This window comes from Xenopus laevis, chromosome 7L (genome assembly GCF_017654675.1).
Source record: "Xenopus laevis strain J_2021 chromosome 7L, Xenopus_laevis_v10.1, whole genome shotgun sequence".
Taxonomy (NCBI): Eukaryota; Metazoa; Chordata; class Amphibia; order Anura; family Pipidae; genus Xenopus; species Xenopus laevis.
The window spans coordinates 119,053,752-119,076,840 of NC_054383.1; the positions used below are offsets into that span (position 1 = coordinate 119,053,752).

Here is a 23,089-nt window from a genome sequence, read left to right on the forward strand (position 1 = left end):
CCATGTGGCCCTCTTTCAAGTCGCTGACTAACTCAGAGTTAGAGAGCTGAAAAGCAGGAAGTTGGATTCTGGTTGTTTTATTAGACATCTGTTCACTCCAGTCTTTATACATTACATTTTTGGCTAACTATATTAGAAACATTTTATATTTTGCACAGACTATTTACACAGTTTTTATTTTCACACTGAACTATTCCTTTAAGGCAAATGACAAACGTGAACCTTGCTCAATATAACTGTTTATTTTTGTATAGCGCCACCCCGTATAGGTAATGCATTGTGGGCTAATGACAGACATTATCTCTTGGTTACAATTTCATATTCTTGCATAAGTCACCTACTGGGACCTGATGCCACCTCCTGTAACAGAAGGAGCAGCACAGTTCATATTTCAGACACAGGCAATATGGGGACCTGGCTGATTCAGACACAGTAACTATTCCCATGACTCAGCACTGCCAATGCTATGTCTGCATCATGCATCTGCTAAACTAATTGCTAATTAGCCTTGTAGAATGAAGTGGGTAAAGTGACGGCTGTAACTGATCTTCTCTTGGAGCTCCCCACCCATTGTTTCAACACGCACCCTCCCTCTTAGTGATGGGAAAGGGCAGTCCCACAGTTTAGGATACTAAACACCCATATCCTATCTGCTGTGGCCAGGGTTATAAGGAGAACTTGTTTCACAATGTAGTAATAGCTTGGACTGTTAAAGGAGAACTAAAACTTAAAGGGGAACTATTGCGAAAACTACAATTTAATATAAGCTTCCTCTTACTGAAATAATATGCTTTCTAAATACAATCAATTAAAAATTCTGCATAGTTTCTGAAATCAAGTTCTTCACTATTCCGCTATCAGCATCTGTTTCTCTTCATTCTGTCTTCTTGCAGCAGTTGGGTGTTGGATATTCATTGACCGTTCGATCCAATATCTCTTATAGGGGGGCCTCCTTTCCTAGCAGATGTATTAGAGCTCACTCAAATAACTGATTCCAGTACAAACAAAATCTAACAAAATAACTGCCTTTTGCACAAATTCTGCATGTATAGAGACATGTCTGGTGATTTTAATAGTGAGCTCTAATACAACTAGGCAAAAGGAGCCCCCCCTATAACATTTATGGATCATTCATCTGACTAAAGAGAAAGCAAGTTAGCGTGACCGCTCGGACTCACCGCATGTGTTGGTAGAAAAAGACCTGGCGGCTTCAGATTGTGTGGATGGGTGCTGGAATCCTTCTGCGTCCCACGCCACACAATGTGAAGGACAAGGAAAAGAGGTGGTTCCGCACTCCAAATAGTTTAAAAATTTTGAACTATTAGGAGTGCGGAACCACCTTTTCCTTGTCCTTCTCATTCATCTCCTGAATGAAGACAGAATGAAGAGAAACAGATGCTGAGATAGGAATAGTGAAGATGAACTTAATTATTTCAGAAACGATGAAGAATATTTAATTGATTGTATTTAGTTTCTCATTTCAGTATGCTGAGGCTTATATTAAATTTTCATTTTCACAATAGTTTCCCTTTAACAAAGAAGTAGCTACAAATGTTGCAAATTATCTTTTGGGGTATTGTACCATCCCAAGCCAATCACAGCTTTTTAGCAGAGATGATCTTTGGCTCTGAAGATGCCCCCAGTAGCTCAGGGAGCCACTCACAATATACAGTAAATATAGAATATAAATGTCACAATTCAAGGCTGAAGTTAATTCATATACTCATTACATGGCAGCAATTTGCATCGAAATGAAATAATCAGACCTGTAACATCAGCTTACCGTATGATGATTTGCGACAACCCCTAAGCTTATCTTCTCAGCAGCAACTAAGAACTAGGGGTGCACCGAATCCACTGTTTGAGATTCTGCCAAATCCTTCATAAAAGATTTGGCCGGATACTAATTTGCATATGCAAATTAGGGAACGGAAAAAATGGAAACCATTTTTTGTACTTATTTTGTAACAAAAAAGTTTGATTTGCCTTCCCACCCCTAATTTGTATATGCAGATTAGGTTTGGCCAGGCACAAGCATTCGGAAGAATCTGAATCCTGCTAAAAAGGCCGAATCCTGGATTCAGTGCATGCCTACTAAGAACACACTGAGCATGTGCAGTGTCACTGGCACTCTTAATAAAATCCAAAATGGAGACCCTCCTGTGCACAACTATGAATCATTATTGTTTGAGATTTTGGACCTTTAGGCTAGTGCAGTAAGCTCAGTACATGAAATACAGTGCTTCATCCCGCATTAGTTTTTAGGGTTTAGTTCTACAAGTTCATTAGAATGAACAAAGTTGGATCCAGTAGAACTGACAGTCAACAAATAGATGGGTTCAACGTATATATCTCTTCTTTGCAGGTCCATTTCTCACCCACAGTCAATGTGCATCACATGGTGGTTTGGAGCTATGCCTATAGAATGGCCCGCAAAGGACCATGGGAGGAATATGCAAGAGATCGCTGTCGTTTCCAGAGGCGTATTGCTGAGGCAGAAGGTGTCATCAGAAATTTTTTGCAACCTCAGCACAGAGAGAAAATCTGGACTAGTCTCCAAGGGAACAATAAGGAGTAGTGAAGGATTTGTGGCACCTTTAAATTGTAATCCTATAGTAGTTGGTGGTTGAGGGAATGTAACCCTGACTTTATTTATTGCATCATTGAGTAGAACAAAACTGCATAGAGGAGGTTATTTAATTAACTTTATTTTAACATATCATATTCCATAGGGCTAATACACGATGCATAGTTTCTGCCAGTTCATAATAGCCAATGAGCAGGCAGTATTTGTCTGCTGTTCAACAACAAAAAATCAGATGATGTGGGGGAACTATTGTCTATCACTGATACCACTGTATTAAGCAGAATTTTAAATGCCAAGACTTGCAGTGCATTGCTGTTTTACCATTGTATGTATGTATATGCATATATATATGTGTGTGTGTGTGTATATATATATATATATATATATATATATATATATATATATATATATATATATATATATATATATATATATATATATATATATATATTCATTCATTCACATACACGTACAGTCCAGGTGTTTACAAAATGCAAAGATATTTTCCAATATATATTTTAATACAAATGTGCCAAAGTCTCCGTGTGAAACCCGCTTCCTTTTATAACTTGTTTTGTTTCTCAGGCTGCGTCATTTTTTTTAAAAAAAATTCTTTGGAATAATTTATTTGAATCCTATGATTGTGAATAGGAAGTTTTTATTGGGTGGGGGGGTTGGACTGGGATTAGTATAGGTTTTCAGGTCACTGCTTCTGATATCTGTTTTGAGTGGGCTGATGGCAATTCCACTGCAGGGCCTGATTTGGAGGAAGGGGAACCCCACAATTAGAGATGCACCGAATCCATCCCAAAAGATTTGGCCGAATACCGAATCCGAATTCTAATTTGCATATGCAAATTAGGGGTGGGAAGGGGAAATATTTTTTACTTCCTTGTTTTGTGACAGTCACACAATTTCCCTCCCCGCCCCTAATTTGTATATGCAAATTAGGATTTGGGTTCGGCCTGGCAGGATTCCTGGATTCGGTGCATCCCTACCCACAATATAACCCCATGATACAACAATGTTAGGGGTTGAATCATTAAAGGGTGGTTCACGTCTATAACTTTTAGTATATTATAGAATGGTCAATTCTTAGCAACTTTTCAATTGGTTTTCATTATTCATTTTTTATAGTTATTTGACTTTTTATTTTGACTCTTTGCAGCTTTCAAATGGGCATCACTGACCCCTTCTAAAAAGCAAATGCTCTGTAAGGCTACAAATGTATTGTTATTGCTGTGTTTTATTACTCAGTTTTTCTATTCAGGCCTCTCCTGTTCATATTTGCAGTCTGATATTCAAATCCATGCATGATTGCTGGGTACTTTGGACCCTAACTACAAGATTGCTTAAAATGCTAATTAAAGAACAGCTGAATAGAAAAGCTAAATAACTCAAAAACCCACGAATAATAAAAAATGAAAACCGATTACAAATTGTCTCAGAATATCACTCTCTACATTATACTAAAAGTTCTCAAAGGTGAACCACCCCTTTAATGAGGGATGAGCAGCCTGCGGCCCTTTGACATTTGTTAAATTACAGCTGATGGTTTTCTCCCTTAAATCAACTGTTTGATTTTCATTTACTGGAGAGCCGCAGGCTGGACATCCCTGATGTGTGTATGTATATATTGATATGTTCTAACAGTTGTTACACATTATGTTCTATGTTTTTATCTACTTTTTTTCAGCCCCAAAAGCTGGGGGCCCTGATTGAATACTCTACCCTAAAACCAGCCCTGTGCTCTGTTACTATGTATATATTTGTGATAAATCAGTTTATTATAGTTAATATTTATCCTGAAGTACATCGCTACTTGATCTCTTAGGCTAAATCCATATAGAATGATTTTCTGGCAATTAAAATGTACCCACAGTTAACCGCATAAGCAGACCCCAGCTGTGGCACTTCTTTTTGGAAACCTGTTTGGTGACCCTCTAATGCCGCCTGTAAGACACTGGCCAGTGTATAGTATCTTGAGTGAGTGTGTGCTTTAGTGGTATGTGGGGAGAAGGGGACAAGTTAACTGTATAACTCCTGTGAAAGATATCTGCTGTAGACTGAAGTGGAATACCAAGTAGCTCTGCATTATGAATATTTTATAGGTGCTTAGTTTACTGTCATGGGAAAAAGCATTTTTTCAAAATGAATCAGTTAATAGTGCTGCTCCAGCAGAATTCTGCACTGAAATCCATTTCTCAAAAGAGCAAACAGATTTTTTTATATTCAATTTTGAAATCTGACATGGGGCTAGACATATTGTCAATTTCCCAGCTGCCCCAAGTCATGTGACTTGTTCTCTGATAAACTTCAATCACTCTTTACTGCTGTACTGCAAGTTGGAGTGATATCACCCCCTCCCTTCCCCCCCCAGCAGCCAAACAAAAGAACAATGGGAAGGTAACCAGATAGCAGCTCCCTAACACAAGATAACAGCTGCCTGGTAGATCTAAGAACAACGCTCAATAGTAAAATCCCATGTCTCACTGAGACACATTCAGTTACATTGAGAAGAAAAAACAGCAGCCTGCCAGAAAGCATTTCTATCCATAAGTGCAGGCACACGTCACATGACCAGGGGTAGCTGGGAAATTGACAATATGTCTAGCCCCATGTCAGATTTCAAAATTGAATATAAAAAAATCAGTTTGCTCTTTTAGGAAATGGATTTCAGTGCAGAATTCTGCTGGAGCAGCACTTTTAACCGATGCGTTTTGAAAAAAACATGTTTTCCGATGGCAGTATCCCTTTTAAATAGGATGAGATGAGGCAGCAAGTAGACTCTAAGAAGAACTGCAGATTATACTAATGTCTCTTGCACTGAATATCCCCCACTTGTATTATTGGCTACTGGAGGCATTATGGTTTTTTCCAACATACAGTTATACATATGCTTATAGAAGCAATATAAATTACACTTAATCCAATGTACTTTCAGTCAGGGGGCTTAAAACACCATGAACATGTGGGTGCTTGCTCTAGAATGCATTTGTTACTTTCTCTCGTCGTGTTGACAATTTGCTGTGAATTAAATTTTAAGCCACTTAATAAAAACTCAAATAAACCCACTGGTCTGATTATAGGGCTCATGGGAGCTGAAGAATTCGGCAAGTATTGACCAGGAGTAATTAAAACAGATTGTGGTGCATCTGGGTGATTGGCACAGGAACCTATGTTTGATGCATGGCAGCATCCCTGCCCACTGGGGAAGAATGTAAAACAAATAACATTTTTTTTTAATTTGAAGGGTTAACAGAACAATTGGATTAGTCCCTGGATCTGCTTAGTTGTCACTTGGCAACCTTTTATTTTCCTTGCTTAAAATACATGTAACCCCTTTCTTGAATTATCTAATGCAGTGCTGTTCAACTTCTATGGCACCGAGGGCTGGAATTTTGCCTACATGGTGGAGGGCCAATAATGGAAACCAGTGTTGACCAGTTTTAAACCACACACAGGAAGCATAGGGAAGGCAGTGTATGACACACACATGGGGAGCATAGGGCAGGTAGAGTATGGCACACACATGCAGAATAGGGCAGGCAGAGTATGGCACACACATGCAGAATAGGGCAGGCAGAGTATGGCACACACATGCAGAATAGGGCAGGCAGAGTATGGCACACACAAGGAGCACAGGGCAGGCAGAGTTTGGCACACGGGGAGCATAGGGCAGGCAGAGTTTGGCACGCACAGCACAAAAGGGGAGCATAGGGCAGGCAGTGTATGGCACACACAGGGAGGATGTGGAAGACAGAATGAGACAGGGAAACCTATCAGGACTGGAACAGTTCATACTGTGCTACATACAGTGACACAGTGCTGGTGCCCCTCCAGCAGTTTGTATGAGTGTGAACAATGCGGGCAGTTTCAGTCTGGGTCTCAGATGTGAACAGTACAGATCTTTAGGGTGGGAACAGTAGAGGTGTCACAAGTGTGAACAGTGCAGGGGGATTCAAGGTGTGAAGGATGTTACTGTCTAAATTTGAGGTGTAAATAATGCAGGAGCCAGTTAATCTCAGTAGTGATACGTTTTAAATGTTACGCATGGTAAGCAGACACAGCAGGAAGACTTTCATCTACTGCAACTGCATCCGCCAGCTGGACAGCACTGATCTAATGTTTCCAGCAGTAAAGCAATTTCAGGGAAAGAATTGCACAGCTCACTGTAAAATCGTTTTACATATTAAGATGGAATCTCCTTTATTCCTAGTGCCCTTGTGTCAGCTGGAAGGACCTACTGGTAAATAAAGTAGAGTGTTAGTTATATGATCCTCTTATTTGTATACATAGTTGTAATATATCCCTTAACTTACCCTTTGTTGAAGACTGTTCATGTCCTTTATACCACAACATTTCTGCTTATTATGGCCAGAAGGAAAATAAGGATAGTTACAAATATACCCATTATTTGCATAGTAAAATATTTTATTGTTTATTGTGCAAAGTAGAATTATTCTATTAATGTAAAAAATAAATGGTACAAATAGCAATTGCTGTCTACCAAATTATCCTCAATCTGCCACCTGTATTCAAATTTAAGTATAGCTCTGCAAAAGCAATGAGGAAATAATACTTTATTTTAGAGACCCAAAACCTAAGGTCCATAGAAGTACAGAAATTTACACCATACAGTAAGCCTGACCTGCCCAAAGATAACACGTTAGATCAGTGTTTCCTAACCAGTGGCTTATGAGCCACATGCTGCCCACCAACCCCTTGGATGTTACTCCAAGTGGCAAGAAAGCAGGTGATTATTATTTTAATTCCAGGTTTGGAGGCAAGTTTTGGTTGCATAAAAACCATGTGTACTGCCAAACAGTCTCCTGTAGACTGCCAGTCCATATAGGGGCTGCCAATAGCCAATCAGCCCATAATTGGCACCCCAGGAACTTTTCTCATGCCAGTGTTGCTTTCCAACTTTTTTTTTTTTTACATTTAAATGTAAACACAGTTGGGGGAAACCTGTGCTAGGCAGAAACAGTAGGTATTATAACCAATGGGTTGGTGCACCACGCCATTGCTTAAGGAATGTTGACAATAAATATAGGTTCTGTCAGTCCCTGTGCTTTGATCATGATGTGATTGGTTTCATCCAGAAAATATAGGTGATCATCAATGTCTCCCAGTGGATAGCTGTGCTCAGATACATCTTAAACATCACATGACTCCTTGACATTTTTGTATTCTGGAAAATAATGTACCTACTTCAAACAATGATGATCTAAGAATTTATCCTATAATTTCATGATCTGCAGAAAAGTCTTTGGCATGTGGCCTCAAATCCTTGGGTGGGATATAGTAGCTGTGGGAATCAACCTCTGTGAAAGGGGCTGAAGGATAGCAGGTATAATAGGGAGAGATGGTGTCTATAGTAACAGTGGATAATAGTCTCTGGGAAGGGAGTGTGACTGTGGGATAGCAGGTATAGTATGGAGAGATGGTGCCTATAGTAACAGTGGATAATAGTCTCTGGGAAGGGAGTGTGACTGTGGGATAGCAGGTATAGTAGGGAGAGATGGTGCCTATAGTAACAGTGGATAATAGTCTCTGGGAAGGGAGTGTGACTGTGGGATAGCAGGTATAGTAGGGAGAGATGGTGCCTATAGTAACAGTGGATAATAGTCTCTGGGAAGGGAGTGTGACTGTGGGATAGCAGGTATAGTAGGGAGAGATGGGGCCTATAGTAACAGTGGAGATAATAGTCTCTGGGAAGGGAGTGTGACTGTGGGATAGCAGGTATAGTAGGGAGAGATGGTGCCTATAGTAACAGTGGGATAATAGTCTCTGGGAAGGGAGTGTGACTGAGGTATAGTAGGGAGAGACGGTGCCTATAGTAACAGTGGGATAATAGTCTCTGGGAAGGGAGTGTGACTGAGGTATAGTAGGGAGAGATAATGCCTATAGTAGCAGTGGGATAATAGTCTCTGGGAAGGGAGTGTGACTGTGGGATAGCAGGTATAGTAGGGAGAGATGGTGTCTATAGTAACAGTGGGATAATAGTCTCTGGGAAGGGAGTGTGACTGTGGGATAGCAGGTATAGTAAGGAGAGATGGTGCCTATAGTAACAGTGGATAATAGTCTCTGGGAAGGGAGTGTGACTGTGGGATAGCAGGTATAGTATAGAGAGATGGTCCCTATAGTAACAGTGGTATAATAGTCTCTGGGAAGGGAGTGTGACTGTGGGATAGCAGGTATAGTAGGGAGAGATGGTGCCTATAGTAACAGTGGATAATAGTCTCTGGGAAGGGAGTGTGACTGTGGGATAGCAGGTATAGTAGGGAGAGATGGTGTCTATAGTAACAGTGGGATAATAGTCTCTGGGAAGGGCGTGTGACTGTGGAATAGCAGGTAAAGTCTGGGAGATAGTAACAGTGGAGATAATCGTCTCTGGGAAGGGACTGTGGCTGTTGTATAACATACCTCCAAGTTGTCCTCTTAATTCAATTAGTGGTGCAGGGCTATGGGCTATGAGTTTTGATTTCAGAAATGTTGAGAGGAATGGGATATAGATATAGTCAGGCGAGATGGTAACACTTCATATATCAATGTTTCCCCCCTGCAGCCTTTAAGCTGATGTTGAACTGCACCTGCCACACCCAATGTCAGTGAAGGGAGACTTTTTAATAGATAAAATACAATGGGTTGTATAGTCCTGGTTTCTATTAATAATATTGAGCAGTAAAGTCAATTTATCTCTAAGGATATCCCTGGATTTCTTTCCATTGTATGAGAGTGAGCAATCACAAATCAGCGTGGGTAATTTCTATCTTTACACCTTGTTGCATCACTTCAGTGTATTTGAGTGGAACAAAGAGAAGCACATTGCAGTGTCGCCCCGTTGTGTATAGAGTCCCTGTGGGCTGAGACCCGTGAATTCCCTGGGGTTTATGCAGGAAACTATAATTACTCCAGATAACAGTTCAGGGGAGACCCAATAATGCGCTTCACTGGTGATTGGGATCAGTGTGTAATTACGGGATTATCTTGGCAAAGGGGTTTTATTCAATTATTGATACAGGTAAAATGTAGGGTTATAAATGTTCAGTTGTATTGTAACATATTACTCTGAAACATATCATCTTGGCACAGGGGGATATTTGTAAACTTTCGTGCAGGTAGGGAACCTGTTCGCTGTATTAGCTGCCTCGTCATTCTCCGTTACGTTGTTATGCTCGCTACGCTGCTATGGAAATGTGTGTGTACAGATTAGCAAGGGGAATTGCTTGCCCGTGGAGCAAATATTACTCAGTTCTTGCATCATTTCAGTGAAGTTTGGTGTAACCCGCTGAAATCCGTATTTCTTTCACTGTTGGAGAAAAATATAAAATGTGTAAAATTCAGATTTCTCCATACATTTACGTATAACTGAGTGGATTATTTACCCAGGTTTATTTGCAGAAGTTTCAGCTGTAAGTAGGGATGCGCCGAATTCGGGATTCGGCCAGGATTCTGCCTTTTTCAGCAGGATACGGATTCGGCCAAATCCTTGTGTCTGGCCGAACCGAATTCGAATCCTAATTTGCATGTGTAAATTAGTGGCAGGTAAGGAAATCACGTGAGGAATTTTTACACTTTTTCCTTTCCTGCCCCTAATTTGCATATACGGTTCCGTATTCCGCCGAATCTTTCACAAAGGATTCAGGGATTCCGCCGAAATCCAGGATTCGGTTCAGGATTCGGCCTTTTTCAGCAGGATTCGTCCGAATCCTTCTGCCTGGCCAATCCGAATCCTAATTTGCATATGTAAATTAGGGGCGGGTAGTGAAATCACGTGACTTTGTCACAAAAGAAGATTTTTTTTTCCACTTTTTCCTTTCCTGAAACTAATTTGCATATGCAAATTAGGATTCGGTTCGGTATTCGGCCAAATCTTTCACCAAGGATTCGGGGATTCGGCCGAATCCCAAATAATGGAATCGGTGCATCCCTAGCTGTAAGTAAATGGCATGAGGATCCTGTAAGTTGTATGGCATCAGGCCTGGACTGGAAATCTGGAGATCCTGGTCAATGCCACTAGGGGTGCTGTAGGCTACTAGAGATAAGGACTTTTTATTGGGAGTTTAAGTGGCTATTTAGGCCTCCCATATTTTGAATCTCAGTCTAGACATGCTGTGTATTTTGCCCTGTAAATGTACCAACAACCATTTTGCATGTTTTATTCTTAAAGGGGTTGTTCACCTTTGATGTACAGTGCGATATCCTGAAACAATTTGCAATTGGTTGTAATGTTTTATTGTTTTGGTTTTTGAGTTATTTAGCTTTTTATTCAGCAGCTCTTCTGTACTAGAAATCTGGTTGCTAGGGTCCAAATTACCCTAGCAACCATGCACTGATTTTAATAAGAGACTGGAATATGAATAGGAGAGGGTCTGAATAGAAAGATGAGTAATAAAATGTAGCAATAACAATACATTTATAGCCTTACAGAGCATTTGCTTTTTAGATGGGGTCAGCAACGCCGATTTGAAAAACGGTAAAGAGTCAGAAGAAAAAGGCAACTAATTATAAAAAAAAAAAGAAATAATGAAGACCAATTGAAAAGTTGCATATAATGAGCCATTCTATAACATACTAAAAGTTAAACCACCCCTTTAAAAAGTAGCAATCAGGGCAGGCATGAAGTGGGGAATAGAGGTACTCCCCTCCAGCAGACCCATGGAATAGGGGGCACCAATAGGTGCCAAGTTGTGAATCACAAGTCACAAAGTAGGTGGTGTATTAGGGAGTGGGTGGGGTTTGAGTGGGCAGCATTTTTGACATAATGGAGTATAGTTACTGTGGATCAGTATCATGACTTCTTTGCATCCGCAGGGCAATTGTTTTGCTCATGCATCCTAACAGTCCATAGGCACTAGCAGGCTAATATTTTGGGGACTTTGAGGGAGGGCCTACTAACATAGTAGCATGGGACCCATGATTACTGATGACAGCAGCATAACAAGCGCACGCCAGGCCTAGTGCCCATATTTGCTCCTGCTCATAGCTGCTCTTGCCTGTACCTGCTCCTGCCCATAGTTGCTCCTGCCCACAGCTGCTCTTGCCCTTATCTGCTCCTGCCCATAGTTGCTCCTGCCCACAGCTGCTCTTGCCCTTATCTGCTCCTGCCCATATTTGCTCCTGCCCACCGCTGCTCTTGCCCAGCTCTGCTCCTGCCCACAGTTGCTTCTGCCCATAGTTGCTCCTGCCCACAGCTGCTCCTGCCAATAGCTGCTCTTACCCATAGCTGCTCTTGCCTGTACCTGCTCCTGCCCATCGCTGCTTCTGCCTACAGCTGCTCTTGCCCGTACCTGCTCCTGCCCATAGTTGCTCCTGCCCATAGCTGCTCTTGCCCGTACCTGCTCCTGCCCATTGTTGCTCCTGCCCATAGTTGCTCCTGCCCATAGTTGCTCCTGCCCATAGTTGTTCCTGCCCACAGCTGCACTTGCCCACAGCTGCACTTGCCCACAGCTGCACTTGCCCACAGCTGCACTTGCCCATAGCTGCTCTTGCCCACAGTTGCTCCTGCCCACATCTGCTCTTGCCCATAGCTGCTCTTTTCCAGCTCTGCTCCTGCCCGTACCTGCTCCTGCCCATAGCTGCTCTTGCCCATCACTGCTCTTGCCCATCACTGCTCCTGTCCATAGCTGCCCGCAACCCCCCTCCCCTGCTGCATGGTCAAGCTGGATGAGCACAATTTAAAAAAGAAGAGTATTGGGAAGGGGGGGTTATAATGCTATAGAGCCCTGGGCCCCACTTCCTCTTTATTTTATTTTAGATTTGCATTCAAAATAAAGTTTGTATACACAAACAAACAAATAAATAACTATGTACCTCTAACATTTCACCAATGGGGAACTATTTATCGACTTTATAGGTATCGGAACCACCGTGTCCATATTTCTGCATATTGTACATATTTATTATTAACTAATGCCGTAAGTTCCTCCATCTGGCTATTCTCTGTGACTGCGGATACCCACATTTTTCCTCCACCGTAGGTGGATTTTTATCTCTCCAATATATAGTGAATAAAGTACCCCCTCTTGGAAAGTATAAGGATATTATAAGTTACCGAGGAGTTTCATGACCATATAAAAACACGAGGCCGAAGGCACAAGGAAATTGTCCCCTATTTGACATTGTTCTCTAAAAGGAGTACAGACATCAACACAGACTGTTCAAGTCACTTTATTTTGCCCTTCACCTGGTCAGTCACAGCTACAACTGAGTCTTCCACTGCCTATAGTTTTCACCTGAATTAATGATAACCCCCTTCAACGTTTAAAGGTGGCCATAGATGTAGAGATTCACTTGGCAATTTTGCCAAATGAGCGGATCTCTCCCTGATATGCCACATTGAAATGGCCGATATCGGGCTGATTGATCGGATCATAATGCATCCGAAACGGGCAGTCGGATCACGGGACCACATAAAAGCACAGATGCGGCCGACAGATATCGATCGGGGAAGCCAAACGGATGGCCGCACACATGGGCCAATAAGCTGCCGACTTAGTCTGTCGGCAGGTTTTAACGCCCCGTGTATGGGGGCCTTTAGTCCTAGACCTCAGTCCAAAGTAGCTCAGATACAGGCAATTTTGTACAGAGCTGGGAGCGTGACCCGGGGGTCTGGACAGAGACATAAATGAAGAGCATAAAATTGTTTGGTCAAAACACTTCCAAATAAAGGGGGCCTCCAGGTTGCACTCTATGGGGTATATTTATCAAAGAGTGAAGTTGCAGATCGACACAGTCCTCCAGAGTGAAATTACGCCACTACATTAATTTTTTTAAATTTTTTTTTAAAAGATTATCAATGGGTGAAAGTGAAAGTTTATCCTTTGATAAATACGCCTTTAAAAACCCCATAGAAATGAATAGAATGTGGCGTAATTTCACTCTTGAGGACTTGGCGATCTCTAACTTCACTCTTTGATAAATGTACCCCTATGGGTGTCAGCACCAGCAAAGACAGTCAGAATGCTCAGGACCTGGAGTTTTCCAGATAAAGGATCTTTTTATAAGTTAGATCTTTATACCTTAAGTCTAGTAGAAGATCATGTAAGCAGTAAATAACCCCAATAGGCTGGTTTTGCTGCCAGTAAGGATTCATTATATCTTAGTTTGGATCAAGTACAAGCTACTGTTTTATTATTACAGAGAAAAAGGAAATCATTTTTAAAAATTCTGCTAAAATGAAGTCTATGGTAGACGACCTTTCCTAAATTCTAAGCTTTCTGGATAACGGGTTTCCAGATAATGGATCCCATACCTGTAGTAATAAATGCCCTTACAAGAAACTCACATCTGTAACAATAATACATAAACATTTTGGAAACAGAAATAGGGAGAAAAAGATTTAGATTTTTTTGACCATGCCCATTTTTGTGACCACAAACCCCTAATTACCATGTCCATTTTACAAAATTGGGCAGGTTATGAAAGTTTGAACACATTTCTGTGGTTTTTATGTGTTATTACAGTTTTGCTAATGAAAGTGAATTGCCCTTTAAGTTGTTTAAGTTCTTATTGTATCTAAAATCATTATAAAAGTATTCTGTGCTCTCTGCCTAGAGCCAATTAAGTTAGAAACTTTGTATGTCAAAGAGAAACTCTGGACATATCAGTACATATCCGAGACTGCGGGTTGAGCTGTCTGTCCTGGACTGTCCCGCTCAAAATGGGACGGTTGGGAGTTATGCTTAGATAGTGACCAAATAAACCAAATAAATTGATGCTACTTTCCATGTATAGAAGAGATATATATAAATTCCATGGGATGCCAGCACTCACGAAAAAATGTGATATGCATGCCTGGGTGCACGACCAGCCAATGAATTATTCAAAACAGAATTAAAAATATCAAACTTGTATTTGCAGAGAATATCCTTCCCTTGCTTATTTGTATTGATATGCATGTAGGAGGCAGGTGCTAGTTAACAGCACACACTTTACCCATGGCAAGTAACATGACATCTCTTATGGGTGTACATAAGATTTGGGGCATGTTTCATGGGCTCTTTAAAGGGATACTGTCACAGGAAAATAGTTTTTTTTTCAAAACGCATCAGTTAATAATGCTGCTCCAGCAGAATTATGCACTGAAATCTTTTTTTTTTTTTTTTTTTTTTTTTTTTATAAGAGTAAACTGATTTTTTTATATTAATTTTTGAAATTTGGCATAGGGCTAGACATATTGTCAATTTAACAGGTGCCTTAAGTCATGTGACTTGTGCTCTGATATCACCATCCCTTCCCTCTCCAGCAGCCTAACAAAAGAACAATGGGAAGGTAACCAGATAACAGCTCACTGACACAAGATAACAGCTGCCTGGTAGATCTAAGAACAGCACTCAATAGTAAAATCCAGGTCCCACTGCGACACATTCAGTTACATTGAGTAGGAGAAACAACAGCCTGCCAGAAAGCAGTTCCATCCTAAAGTGTTGGCTCTTTCTGAGAGCACATGATCAGGCAAAATAACCTGAGATGCACCTACTACACCTATTACAACTAAAAAAATACCCTTATTGGTTCATGGATACAATTTTATATGGTAGAGTCAATTATTTGCAGTGTAATTTAGAAATAAAAAATAAACCATAAAAATCATGATGCACTGGTTCTGTAGCAGTTAATGATCTGATCTACTTTGGGACCATTTAATTTCTGTCAAACAACCACACAAGGTCCAAAGGCTAATGCTGAAAATCCTTTATTGATAATCTGTAAACAACACACAATGGACACAAAGCTTCCCCCTATAACACAGGGACACACAATGGGCTGTTAGATGGACTCTCTCCCGCTGTTCTTATACAGGTCGGCTCATTGCGAGATGTTACATTCCATCTGTGTCCTTGCTGAGGTTCTTTAGCTCACACTGTGTTTGTCAAACAGGTACTCGCCCATGCCATTCTGGGGTACCCCCAAACGCTTCAGGTTGGTGATGTAGTCTCCGAATTTCTTCATGTGCTTGACTTGCTTATCAAGGTGTTCCGACTCCAGGAAGTCACAGATCTAATTGAAGGACAAGGCTGGGGTGAATATCATGCAGTTAAACTAGTAACACCTTTGTGTATGGTCTTGCTCTGAACCCACTTACAGGGTAAGCAAAAATATTTTTCATTAGGTGCCATTTGTTAGGCACCCCCCCATTGACCCCTAGTCTAAGCATTTTTGCAATGTACATTCATTCATTATTTATTTTTTTAATTCCAAGATATTAAGGGATACATGTACTGTTAACATGAATTAATTTAGTTACAACAGCACCACCTGCTGGTCATTTTCCAACCAGTCTGACCACCAAGTAGTCAAGGAAGTTGTCAGGAGAAAGAAAGAGGCTGCTCTGATGTTCTTCTGCTTAGGAAAAAAAATAGAAATCTTTCCTAACCAGAAAAACATCAAACCAGCAATCTTTCTTTCTCCTGACAACTTCCTTGACTACTTGGTGGTCAGACTAGTCAGAAAATGACCAGCAGGTGGCGCTGTTGTAACAAAATTCATTCATATTAACAGTACATCTATCCCTTAATATCTTGGAATTAAAAATAAATAAATAATGAACATACATTGCAAAAGTGCTTAGAAAAGCACCCCATCAATTTTACATTCACTTATTTTAGCAGAAGGGACGCCTGGGACCAGAGAAGACATGTTGGCATGGTATCTGGGCCGATTTATTTTTAAAGAAGAGGTCTTCAGGATTGGGATAAATATTTTTGTTATAATATTTTTTTTAACTAATAAGGAGAGAAACTAGGCAGAAACAGAGGAAATTGGGTGCAGCAATTTAGCATTCCACGGCAAGTGCACTTGATCCAATCTAGTATAATGTAGGGAACTAGGAGTGTAGAGGGTAGATGGCTAATGCCTTGTAAAGTTAATCAGCTTCCCTCAGGTCTGGGAGAACTCTACAACATCTAGCTGGTGTCAACTTTCTCAAAAAAAAAGCTTAAAGGGGAACTATCACGAAAATGAAACTTTAAAATAAGCTTCTTCATACTGAAGTAAGAAACTTTCTAAATACAATCAATTAAAATGTCTGCATTGTTTCTGAAATAATCAAGTTTATATTCACTATCCATCTCTCAGCATCTGTTTCTCTTCATTCTCTCTTCATGCAGCAGTTGAGTTTCAGATGAATGATCCAATATGTATTAGAGCTCACTCAAATAACTGATTCCAGTACAAACAAAATCTAACAAAACCTTTTGCACAAATTCTGCATGTAGAGAGACATGATGTCTGGTGATTTTAATAGAGTGAGCTCTAATACATCTTCTAGGTAAAAGGAGCCCCCCTATAAGATACATTGGATCATTCATCTGACACCCAACTCCTGAATAAAGACAGAATGAGGAGAAACAGATGCTGAGTGAGGAATAGTGAACATAAACTTGATTATTTCAGAAACAGTACAGAATTTTTAATTGATTGTATTTAGAAAATTCCTTAGAAGTTTATATTAAATTTTCATTTTCAAGATAGTTCCCCTTTAACCTCAAGAATATGAAATGAGAATGTTGCTTATTGCCTTGAGCCTGCCAATCCATACACTGCCAACTACCATACTATAGGAGATCATTCCTCGTTGAAACATTGGAACACCCATGATGCGAGAGATGTGTATTTTTGTTACTCACGTGTGGGTCCTTTCTTTCTGTTGCCAGGTTGTGCAGTTCCAATAAGGCCTGGTTCACCTGCTTCTCCAGATCCAAAGCTGTTTGCATGGCATCCAGGGTGCTTCCCCATTCATCTCTCTCTGGTTTCTAGGGTATGATTGGAAGATGAAACTGTTACCGTTCCAAGTATTGAGCATGTGCAGAGACGGAGACAGGGCTACTGCACACAATAACTTAAAACGTATACTGTACCTAGACAATGGATGCACTGAACCCTGCTAATCAGGGTTTCGACCAATCCTAAATCCTCTCCGGCCAAATACTAAACTAAAGCTGAATCCTGGTCATGTCTGGAAATTGATGGTGTGCAAGAAATTGCCAATATGCATACAACTTTTTTGCTTTTTTTTAGGGTTTGGATTCGGTTAGACCAGGTTCTTGGATTCGGCATAATCCAAATCCTGCTGAAAAAGGCTCGGATTTGGCTGAAACCCAAAGCAAATCTTAGATTTGGTGCATGCCTAGAAGATAGAGTTCTATTCATTACACAGACACAGGGAGCAGACTAGAAGTAGAAAGATCTGAACGGCACCAACTAGTCAGCAAATTGGATCTCTGCCCAAAAACTGGGGTCTTAATCAATGAAAATATAACTCTAAGCAACCAATACACTTTAATTAAAAACCTCTGGTCGGCTAGTTCTGACTCTGGCAACAATGTAGCAGAATCCAGGACCAAGCAGGAGAATTAAATTCTGCTATATTGTTTGTGCCAGAACTGCTTTCCATTGCAAATGAATCTACAAATAATGTTTAAACCATTGAAACTTTGTAATGAAGGTATATTGGGAAGTTGATTAGAATTATATTTTTTTTTCATTAAGCAAAAACAGTTGTTTGGGTGGAGATCATTTTTCATTTACACATCCTTCCTGGCAGGGAAAGTGAACAATATGACTAAACTACTTCCAGTTAGAAACGAATGAGTAATTGTGTTCCGAGTAATAGATATTGGTTCTACTCAGCAATTCTCATCATTCTCACCTTAATATCCTGCAGGACAATGCGACCCCCCCGCTTATTCTGGCATTTCATCAGCTTCTCAGCACATTCCCTCTCTTCTTTGCTGTGTTCCTTAAAAAGCTCGGCCACGTGGTGAAGAGCCACATCATCACGGTCAAAGTAATAGGACTATAAACCAAAAAAAAGGAATTAGTTCTGCACTAAAGCGGCATCGTATTTGCAATATTCAGATCTGGCAAAACAAAATCCATATTCTGATGAGAGTTTATGGCTAGGGGCAACTACGGGCAGAAACAATTTATGAAGCATATTAGGAAGGTTGCCTTTTGGATTTCAGTGGGATGCTGGCTCAACAACAGCCCAGCCATTCCAGGCCTCTTCCATTGACCTGGGTTTTGTCTTCTCTAACGGCCACCCTTCTCTGGAAATGCAATATGGCCAGTATTTGGTCAATGCTGTCTATCTGCCAACTGCTAGTTGAGAACTGCACAAACCAGGTGATAATCTTACCAGATTGGCCTCCTATCATATTAATCCCATCACTGTCCTAGAGGCCAAACTATTATATTAGGTCAATATGGCCCACCACATTGACCAGCTCTTATGTATGACTAGCTACAGCTGTGTCCCTGGTTTGATAACTAAAAGTTTGAATAATGTCATAATAGGAAATTTAAGGAAGTGAACCAAATCAAACACCGTTTAGAATTGGCACCCCTGAAACTTTTTGCATGCTTGCGTTGCTCTCTTACTTTTGAATGTGGCTCATGGGTAAAAAAGGTTGGGGATCCCTGGTCTAGACCCTAAGAAACCCTCTTGTGATGGGGACTGACCCAACGTGGCCCATTATGCTGCCCAAACCCTACACTGTTGGTGCAAGACTAAGCAGTGGAGCTGAAGAGCACTGTAGAAGTCCAGCATGAAGCTAGTCAGGACTTACCATGGACTGGTAGGTGTAGGAAGCATACAGTTCCAGGTTCACCATGCGGTTCACTGCTGCCTCGCAGTCATGGCTGTAGTTCTGACGCACCTGTGAGTTCATGTTGATGCCGCTATAAGTGCCCTTTAGAGGTAGAGAAAAATCAGGTTTAATCTGAAGGACAGAGCAGGTTCCGTTCAATCACTGTTGAAGCAAGAACTACTTCTGACTGTGAGGCTACACAATGCTGCCCGGGCTTTTATACTCTACTAGACCCAGTCACACGTCATTGTTTGGAAGGCACCGAAGCAATTAAATGTTCCTGTATGTTGAGTCACCTGCACCCCATGGGTAGGATTTCTGCAGAGTCACGCTACATGTGCAACTGTGTAACAGCACTTCTGTGATGAGCTGGTGTCAGGTTTAGTATCACCTTTCCATACCTGACGCATGGTTTAATGACTGCCATTTTCCACTGCACTTACACATTCGCTCTTATTTACTGAATCTTACCTGTCCAACCATGGGATTCAAGGCAGCAGCTTATCAGTTGTATTCCATTATGTATACTGTGTGCAACCTGTGGGTCAGGACCCTCTTTTGGGCCCAGCCTGGATGAGGTCCATCAGACATGCAGAATTTGGATTTAATATACGTCTGTTTGTAAAGGGGCGAAGACACAATACCACAAGTAAGCCTCAGTGCTGAATAGGCTCTAATAGAAAGGATCAAAATAATAGCACTCCTGGGGGCTGAAATAGGGCAAATATCCTGCAGATCTCTAGGGGTTACTAAATTGATATCATGCAAATACAGGTATGAGACCTGTTATGCAGAGTGCTTGGGACCTGGGTATTCTGGATAAAAGATTTTTCCGTAAGTTGGATCTTCTTACATTAATGGGGATATTTATGAAAGGTCGAGTGTTAGAGGGTTTTTTTTTACCTCGAATGCACTCGAAACTCGAACGGTATATTTTTTAAGAAAAATCTCATTTGGCAAAAACATGAATCTGCGAGTTCAAGTCATGCAACTTGATAACTCGAATTAATCAAGTTTTCAGTAAAGTTTTGCTAGAATCTTTTGAGTTTTCGGGAAAAACTCTCCAACAAAAACTCAAATATATACAAAACTGCATATGCAAATGGGCACAGTTTGTACATAGGAGGTAAGCGGCAGCATGCGGGCAGGACATGGATACACATTAACACGCACTGCAATTGTCCATGATGCAACTGGCACATTGTGTAGAGGTGGCCCTGTACTTACTAACTGCTTAATGCATGTATTGGTTTCAGTGCTTCTTTGTGCCAATGAACTCTGTGTTGATTTTAGCTCGCAAATTAGGGCACAATGCTAGCACAGATGAGTGGAATAGGAGCAGCACTTCAATATATGTGTTAGTTGATGCAATTCTAAACCCATTTTGTGCATTCTTACAGCGCTAGACTGGGCCTGCGGGCCCTGGGAAAAAAAATGGGGGCCCAGCAGACTCTCTCCCTGCTGCTCCCTCTTGCTGGATCCAAGCACTGAGTGACTTCAGGAGTGTGGAACGAGATGCGGCTGCAGTTGTGAATGGGGTTCCACGGGAGAGGGATGTCGCAGTGAGGGGCCTTCTGGTTAGAGCCCCAGTGGCCCTAGACAGCCCAATCAGACACTGCATACTTCTAAAAAATATTACTCATTTGCAAAGTGCTGGAACGGCTGCATGTAGTGAAAATGAGGCATGCGTCTTCCCCATGAATACAGTGCCACCTGCATTTTGCAGCACTGTATTCATGAGAGGCACATATGTGCCCCTCATCCCAAACCCCATACCTCCCAACAGTTTGGAAACAGAAAGAGGGACAAAAAGATTTGCCGTGCGGATTGACATTTTGACCATGCCTATTTTGGTGACCACACCCCTAATTACCACGTCCATTTTAAAAAACTTGGCAGGTTATGAACGTTTGAACATATCTGTGTGGTTTTTACGTGTTATTACAGTTTTGCTAGTGAAAGTGAATTGCCCTTTAAGCTGTGAGTCTAAATTCTACTAAGAGACCTTCTTATCTTAATTAGTTACCTAAGTATCTATTCTGGGCTCCCTGCCAAACGCCAATTAAGTTAGAAACTTTGTATCTTTTTCTGGCTGTTCAGTGCAGAAGATCAAAGAGAAACTGAGGACATTTCAGTAACAATCCGGGACTGCGGGCTGAGCTGTCAAAATCGGGACTGTCCCGCGAAAAAACGTGTCAGTTGGGAGGTACGCATACCTTTATTTGCACATCAGACAGACACGCACTTTAGGGAGCACATTGTGGGTGCAAAATGCAAAGAATCCCTCTATGTAGTGCCCTGTGCAGCATTGCCTGCCACAAGTCCAAAGTGAATAAACATTAATGGGCACAATGCTGATTTTCTTATTGCTCCTACAGTTGCAGTAGGGACAGTTGTAAATGAGGGGCCGTGTGTGCAGCAATTACAAAATTCTATGTGTGCTTATTACATAGCTTTCTAATGCTCCGCAACTGACTGTGTATGATAAGCACAAAGTCTGGAGAGAACCTTGTTTAAAACGATTACACCTCACCTTAAACGTTGCTAATCATGAAGCAGATTGACTGGTGCTTCTCTACCGTCTGCTATTCATAGAGAATTTTCACTTCACTTAAATATAGCCATATGGCAACTCTTGGAAACAGAAGTAGATTAATACAGAATATTAGCTGATCATGATAAAATACTGCTGTATGAGCAGTTTAACATTTTATTCATATTTATATTTAGAATATTTACAAGCCCAGGTCCTATATGATATAATGTGTCACTATGTGGGATACATAGCTTCTCTCTCAGGGCTGAAGTAGATTTTGTTTTTCCACATTTCAAATGCTCAGTCTGAGAAATACTTCTCTACACCACTAGGTGGCATAATTAGAAAAATTATAGAGACGCCAGTTACTTTTCAAAGAGAAAGGCTGTAGACCATTATACACGAATATACATTCTGTATTCTGTACCTTATAGATATGCCATTAAAGGGGTTGTTCACCTTTAAATTCATTTTTAGTATGATGGAGAGAGTGATCTCCTGAGACAATTGGTGTTCATTTTTTATTATTCATGATTTTTGAGTTATTTCGTTTTTTTATTCAGCAGCTCTCCAGTTTGCAATTTCAGCAATCTGGTTCCTAGGGTCCAAATTACCCTAGCGACCAGGCATGGATTTGAATAAGAGACTGGAATATGAATAGGAGAGAACCAGAATAGAAAGATGAGTAATACAAAGTAGCAATAACAATAAAGGTGTAGCCTTGCAGAGGGGGTCAGTGAGACCCCCATTTGAAAGCTGGACAAAGTTAGAGAAGGCAAATAATTAAAAAAAACTATTAAAAGAAAAAATGAAGGCCAATTGCAAAGTTGCTTATAATTAGCCATTCTATAACATACTAAAAGTTAACTTTAAGTTGAATTACCACTTTAAAATATTTACAGTCTAAAATGAAATAGAACATAACATGAGGTACCTGGTACAACTGAATGATATACATCACAAGGCACTTGAAAGAAGAAATAACAATCTGGTTCGGTTTCTTATGGTTTGGGCTAATGGCCCTTGGTTCCACTGAAAGCAAACTGCAGCACTACAATGATATTTGGATCATTTTTAGGGATGCACCGAATCCAGGATTTGGTTCGGGATTCGTCCAGGATTTGGCCTTTTTCAGCAGGATTCAGATTCGGCCAAACCGAATCCAAATTTGTATATGCAAATTAGAGATGGGGAGGGAAATTGCGTGACTTTTTGTCACAAAACAAGGAAGTAAAAAGTGTTTTCCCCTTCCCATCCCTAATTTGCATATGCAAATTCAGATTCAGTCGAATCTTTTGCGAAGGATTCGGGGGTTCGGCCGAATCCAAAATAGTGGATTCGGTGCATCCCTAATCATTTTATGCTTCC

At 40.8% G+C, this 23,089-nt stretch overlaps 2 protein-coding genes across 3 annotated transcripts in view; one reads left to right on the forward strand and one right to left on the reverse strand.

The window, feature by feature from the left end:
- The window catches only part of ppp1r15b.L (protein phosphatase 1 regulatory subunit 15B L homeolog), an 8,530-nt gene extending 4,370 nt beyond the window's left edge, over positions 1 to 4,160 (forward strand). Inside the window, 2 exon segments of one of the 2 annotated variants that reach the window (NM_001095179.1) lie at positions 2,366 to 2,952; positions 2,997 to 3,119. In NM_001095179.1, coding sequence (NP_001088648.1) covers positions 2,366 to 2,578 — 213 coding nt within the window. In that variant the 3' untranslated portion in view covers positions 2,579 to 2,952; positions 2,997 to 3,119. 2 annotated transcript variants of the gene reach the window in all.
- Positions 4,161 to 15,274: 11,114 nt separating this feature from the next.
- On the reverse strand, positions 15,275 to 19,366 carry LOC100036818 (uncharacterized). The gene is given in 4 exon segments (NM_001097109.1): positions 15,275 to 15,595; positions 17,224 to 17,349; positions 18,246 to 18,392; positions 19,165 to 19,366. Coding segments are annotated over 4 exon segments (522 nt in total). The 5' UTR covers positions 19,267 to 19,366; the 3' UTR covers positions 15,275 to 15,448.
- Between the last annotated feature and the right edge of the window lie 3,723 nt (positions 19,367 to 23,089).